Raw genomic sequence first — 6,336 nt, forward strand, 5'->3', positions numbered from 1 at the left:
TGCCAACCAACATATTCGCCGATTGCCGAATAAACGTCCCCGAAACATAAGTAAAGTAATGTATACTTTTTGTGTTTATATGGAAATAAAATGAATTCTTGATCCCTAACTGATGGTAAACAATTATAACAAAAACGAATTATTTGTTTACTTTTAATTGCTGAAGGCTCAGTAATTCAACGTTGCGTTTGCCGAACATTCAGTAAAAAATATACCGAAACTTTATGCTGACAATTTCGGTAATAACTGACGTTTATCAAATTTGAGATTGCCAAGACTCCGCAATTTTTTTACGTTCGAAAATAATGGCTTGAGAACTTGGTGATGGCGATGAGATGTGCTGACTCAATGATGATTGGTCGTTCAGTATTTTCCTCGAACTCGAAGAACCAGCAGAAATCCAATCAAAATGATTGCCTGCCTTTGCGAGTTTCATGCACTTCTGGGTTCAATATTCTTATAAAATTAATATAGATTCATATCAATTGTTTCAGTATTTTTTTTACATTTCAAAGTAAAATTCGAGTTCGCTTTCACATCTCATCCAAGTCAGTCGATAAAAAGAGAACCGCTTACGTTCGGAACGGCAGAAACCAAGTACGGTATTGTGTAACGAACAATAGAACGATCTCGAGATGAGTGAACCAAATGAACAAAAGCCACCGCAGCCAATACAAAAGAATACAATTGTTGTTGACTTCAGGCAGTGCAAAATTCGTGCAACCTTCGATACGAAAACTAGAAGGTTTACTTAAGGAGCAAATGCATCTTGATATTCATCGAAAAGGAAGTGTGGAAGAACTTTTTCCCCGATATTCTTAACGGTGTACGTTTGTGACGCGTGCGCTTGATGAAGACTATACCTATACCTCACATATTCGGCCAGGATACAAAGGTTCCTTGCGAATCACTGGTTACCTATGACAATCAGATGGCTACATGTCAATATTGTCAAAAATGGTAATCCATGTGATAAACTGGACAAGAAGACATCTACACTTGAAGTCGCACCTGGAAAAACAGATCACTCTGTTCAGAACTGTTGAGCTTTCCAAGTTTTCTATTTCCAACACCTGTTCCTTACGGATGGATCGGACATTTCGGTAGCGTTATTAAAACGAAATTGATCGTATTTCATTTCCACTCAATTTATTCGCTTTATCAGTTCGACTTACTTCATACGGACAGCTAAAATTAGTAACTCTACTGGACTATCTTCAGCACTTTACTTCCAATAAAACTGAAAATATTGATTGACTCATCATCAAATGCTAGTTGTCGGACCTGGCCAGTTATTTGGTAAACCCCCCGAATCACCGACTGCAACTTGAGGGAATGTTACGTGTTTATGTGAGTGTACGTACGTGTGCTTGCCTCGAGACAAGCAGAGATCCTTACAGCGTCCTTACTTCTCCGAGCATCGTCCGGCAATCTTCCGCAGCAGCCGATTTCCGCAGAGGAAAGTCACCAATGCCAACGGGATCAGATAACGAATCGTATCGAACATGTTCAGCTTCAACCAGAATATGCCGAACAGACCCAAGATGGCTCCCAAACCCAGATGAAATCCGAGTGCACTTAGTGACAAGGGGAAATTGGATACGTTTGTGCGTAGTTTGGCCCAAAGGATCAACAGCAATGCCAACGGAGCCAGACAGAGACCGGTGAAGAGATCGGAAACCAATTTGGCGGGACGTTTTTCCGGGACCCGGAATTGGTGGATGATTTCCGGTAGAGGTTGACGGGGATGGTTGCTTGTTTCTGAAATCAGAAAACAAAATCTTTACTTATTGCTGACTGCATAAATAACTTTTGCTGAATACCTTGCGGTGTTTCTCGTGAAAATTTAATGTTGACATCTGCCAGCAACCACTTGAACGAGTTAGATATGAGGGCATCTCCGACGATTAGTTCGATCGAATAAACTCCACTTTTGTGACCGAAATCATTGCTTCTGGCACCGACATCCTAAGTCATAAAAATAAAGCGCGGTTTAAAATAGCAATTTTTCAACCTAACTTTTCTCTTACCATTTCAAATTTGTATGCCTTCGCGGAATCGGCTTCAGCAACGAAAATAATTTCCTGCTTGGTAATCTTATGACGTAACAAAACGAAAGCCTGATGAACATTAAGCGGCTTTCCGCTGGCCTCATCTGCTAGCTGGGTTTTCAGGACAATCTTCTGCTGGGAATCGGCTGCCAGTTCCGTATTCAACTTGTTAGCGAAGCTAACCGAATGTTTTTTGATAGTTGCAACACTATCCGAATCTCCAACACCGATCTCCAGCGAACTTACTTTTACTTTTCCAAGAACGTTCACTCTCAAGGACTGTTTGTAATCACCGGCTTCTATATCAACCTTGTATTGACCACGTGGTGGATTCAGTGACTTCAGGTTGTAAGTGAATACGCTGGGATCGGCATTGCTAGGAACTAAATTAATTTTGCTTGCCAGTGCCTGATTGGTTGCTTTCGATGTTATTGAAGCCGTCACAATGGCCAGAGCTGGACTCAACGGCTTTCCAAGCATGTCACTCACTTTAACACCCAGCACTGGAGATTCCGGCAAGAGTTGTCCGTTCCCCGAAAGCATCACACAGATTGGTGCGATGTTTTTCTGACCAGCCAAAGTGTTCAAAGCCTCCAACAGAATACTAATTCCTTTCGGGGTTTGAACTGACGAACGGGACAGGAAATAGGTAGCAAATTTAGTTGCCTGCTCAGCGCTAATAGGAGCCGGTTTTTTCAAACTACTCGACAACTTAAATGCACCGTTCACTATAAGAGCAGTAATACTCAGCCCCCCTTCAAACTGCAACATTTTTCCATCAACTTCATCAGCCTGAACAAAAGCTTCCTCCACACGATCATAGGCAAAGGCACCTTGAGTTCCAAGCTCCGCTGCAACAGCGAATCCATGACCAAGACTGCTCAAGGAATCGTCCTTCCTCAGTATAGCCTGGAGAGCCTTTCCCAGTTGCGTTTTTACAGTTTCATCGATTGGTAGGTTGAGACTTTTGGCCGAGTGAAGATTGAAGAAAATTTCCTGGGAAGAGCTGGCGTCCTTTTGCAAGGAGTTTTTCACCGCATCTTTAACTTTTGCCGGAACTGTCTCCTTGCAGCCCAAATTTTTCCATGCTCCCGTAAGATAGAAATTTTTTTCAAAGTCCTACACAAAAAAGGGTTGTTAAAACTGTTCAAAAATTATGAGTATAATTTTACATTCAGTTTGGATTCTTCGTAAACTTTGGTAAGTCCCTTACAAGTCTCCTGTGTTTTTTCTGTGGCGGCTACATTTGCCGAAGCGTAGTATACGGCCTGCAAATCGTTTGATTTCAGACCTTCGTTAAAAATACTTCGATATCGGTCCTGTTCCAACTGAGTTATATACTTGGAAACTGTTTTTGCTGTCCACGCCGTTGATATAAGGCATCCAATCAATAGAAGAATCCCTTGAAAGAAAATAAAATTAAATTTTTGACAGCTTACAGAAAAAAAATCCCATTCGGCAGACCGGCTATCTCCGTTGTGCAAGCAATTTATTCATGGAAGATTTTGAACAATTGACAAACTGTTGCTAACGAAATTCAACACCTACCTGTAAGCTTCATTTTAAAGCTATATAACGAGGAAAATTCAACTTAATTTGTTTTAAAACACTATTTTTCCCTACAATTGTATCCCGGCTTACGAATCAAACTCCAGCCAGCGATACCACGTCAGAAGCAAAACGTTGACGGTTTCCTGAAAAAATGACAGCAAACCAGAGATGCCAGGTAAAAATTTAAAATATCTGCAGACAGGGTCTGTAAATCTGAAAAAAAATCTGCAGTCAGCAAGTCTGTTACCCTATGTCTTGCTGGCAGCAATTTTTCTATAAAGTATGACACGCAAAACTGACTTGGCGAGCAAAAAAAAAAAACAAAGGTCGCGAAAATTTCAAAAGTCTGTTAATATAGACGAAAGTCTGCGAGAATTTCAAAAATCTGCAAAAGTCTGCGAGAATTTCAAAAAGTCTGTAAAAGTCTGCACAGCAAAAAATGTCTGCAGCAGTATACAAATCTGCAGACCTGGCATCTCTGCAGCAAACCCCCTGGGCAGTGCAGTAGCAAAATCGAATCTGCCCCCACTTTCAATTTCTCGCCGTTGTGGCGAGGGGCGTTCCGAATTATATGTGCGATGTGAGAGTGAAATGGTTTGGAAAGTGGTTAAAACCAAAGATAAACTCAAGCTGGAGTAGTCGGCGATTTCTATCGAAATACTGGCAAAACTTTATGTTGAGCTGTCACTTGTGATTCGTTTCAAATGTTGCTAAGCAATATTAATAGTTAGTTTATCGCAAAAATACTTCTCAGATTGTAGAGTAAACTACAATCTGAGAAGTATTTTTGCGATAAACTGTTTCATAAACAATCTATGGATTTAGTTTCAAGAGTATACAATAAGGCTGAACTTCATTTTCGTTATTATCTGGAATATCAGTTCTGAATATTGGTTGATAGCATTGCATTTGAGACTTTCCCTCCGATGTATCGCACGATTATTCTATGGAATGAACACTGGCAAAATACTAATATAACAATTTGAAGCCATTTGGCAATAATTTTCAATGATCGTTGATTTTTTCGATAGTTAATTTTATTTATACATCAGATTTTTGTCGTGAATACGACTTACTTTACTATGGGGTGCCTTTTCAAAATTTACCCTCTCAGTTTTTGACCGTGAATATCTCTTGTTGTAGCTAACGAATCAACATAATTTTTGCTACATGCCATCGGAAATATGATCACAATTTTATGATAAAATTTTCAGTTGTGTGACATAATCTCGAACAATTCAAAATTAAACTTTTCTGAGATGTTTGGTATAAACGTGTATCAAAGAGGATAATTCATAAGGCGCGTTAGTCCTGTTTCGTATTTTTAAAGCTCATAGCTCAGTGATCTGTGAAAGGATTTTTATAATCTAACTACCAATAGAATCGAAATTTTTCAATTTAAGCGTGTAAAGAAGAAGCATTGAAGTATTTCAATAGTACACTATTAAAAAACCTGTCTCATTTGACCCATGTTAACACCAGAAAATCAGAACGCGTTCTGAGGAAGAGAAAAAATATCTGCTGTACAATAAATCGTTCGAGAAAATGTTCCGAATATGCTCCATATGCTGCTATTTTTATAGCCGTTAGGACCGCCCATTAGTGAAAAAGCTACAAACGAAATCAGGTAAAAACAAACCTCTCAACAAAAATTGGATCAGTTTGGTTTCTATCGCCACTGCGAGCAGATGTATTTTGTGTCGTTTGCAAAGCTACCCGAATAAAAAATATTGTGGAAAAACAATACGATTTGCTGTTACAAAACCTGCCACAATTTTGCTCTGACCATTGAAAAATAGTTTAATGGATTGTTATACACAATTCAATTAATTGTGAGCATGCTTTTTACAATATAATGTATAGATTGTTAAGTATCGTAACAATTCAATTCATAAAATTTTCTCATACATATTTTCTTGGAAAATAATGAAATGTACAGTTTGCATATTATTTGAAACACCACGTGTACAATAAATTCAATTGTACAATCGTAGAAACAATATATTGAATCGTTGGAAATGAAAAAAATCTTGTCAAGATACAATAAAATGTATTGTAACCCATATATCTAATTGTGAATCAATTGTTTATGCTGAAAAATCAATGGTTTATTTTTTTACGGGTAGTTTCGCTTCCCGAATAAAAAATATTGTTGAAAAACAATACGATTTGCTGTTACAAAACCTGCCACAATTTTGCTTTGACCATTGAAAAATATTTTAATGTATTGTTACACACTATTCAATCAATTGTGGAAATGCTTTTTACAATAGAATGTAAAGGTTGTTAAGTATCGTAACAATTCAAATCATGATGTTTTCTCATACATGTTTTCTTGGAAAACAATAAAATGTACAGTTTGCATATTGTTTAAAGCATCACGTGTACAATAAATTCAATTGTAGAATCGTAGGAACAATACATTGAATCGTTGGAAATGAAAAAAATCTTGTCAAGATACAATAAAATGTATTGTAACCCATATATCTAATTGTGAATCAATTGTTTATGCTGAAAAATCAATGGTTTATTTTTTTACGGGTAGTTTCGCTTCCCGAATAAAAAATATTGTTGAAAAACAATACGATTTGCTGTTACAAAACCTGCCACAATTTTGCTTTGACCATTGAAAAATATTTTAATGTATTGTTACACACTATTCAATCAATTGTGGAAATGCTTTTTACAATAGAATGTAAAGGTTGTTAAGTATCGTAACAATTCAAATCATGAA

General features: G+C 37.6%; 1 protein-coding gene across 1 annotated transcript; it reads right to left on the minus strand.

Moving 5' to 3' along the window:
* Positions 1-1,127: 1,127 nt before the first annotated feature.
* LOC131436228 (dolichyl-diphosphooligosaccharide--protein glycosyltransferase subunit 2) lies at positions 1,128-3,739 on the minus strand. Its single transcript, XM_058604848.1, has 5 exons — positions 3,600-3,739; positions 3,224-3,453; positions 2,031-3,170; positions 1,824-1,968; positions 1,128-1,761 (listed from the first exon to the last, which is right to left on the minus strand). Exons 1-5 carry the CDS (start codon positions 3,610-3,612, stop codon positions 1,406-1,408), a joined length of 1,884 nt encoding a protein of 627 aa, XP_058460831.1. The 5' UTR covers positions 3,613-3,739; the 3' UTR covers positions 1,128-1,405.
* Between the last annotated feature and the right edge of the window lie 2,597 nt (positions 3,740-6,336).

This window comes from Malaya genurostris, chromosome 3 (assembly GCF_030247185.1).
Source record: "Malaya genurostris strain Urasoe2022 chromosome 3, Malgen_1.1, whole genome shotgun sequence".
NCBI classification, from domain to species: domain Eukaryota; kingdom Metazoa; phylum Arthropoda; class Insecta; order Diptera; family Culicidae; genus Malaya; species Malaya genurostris.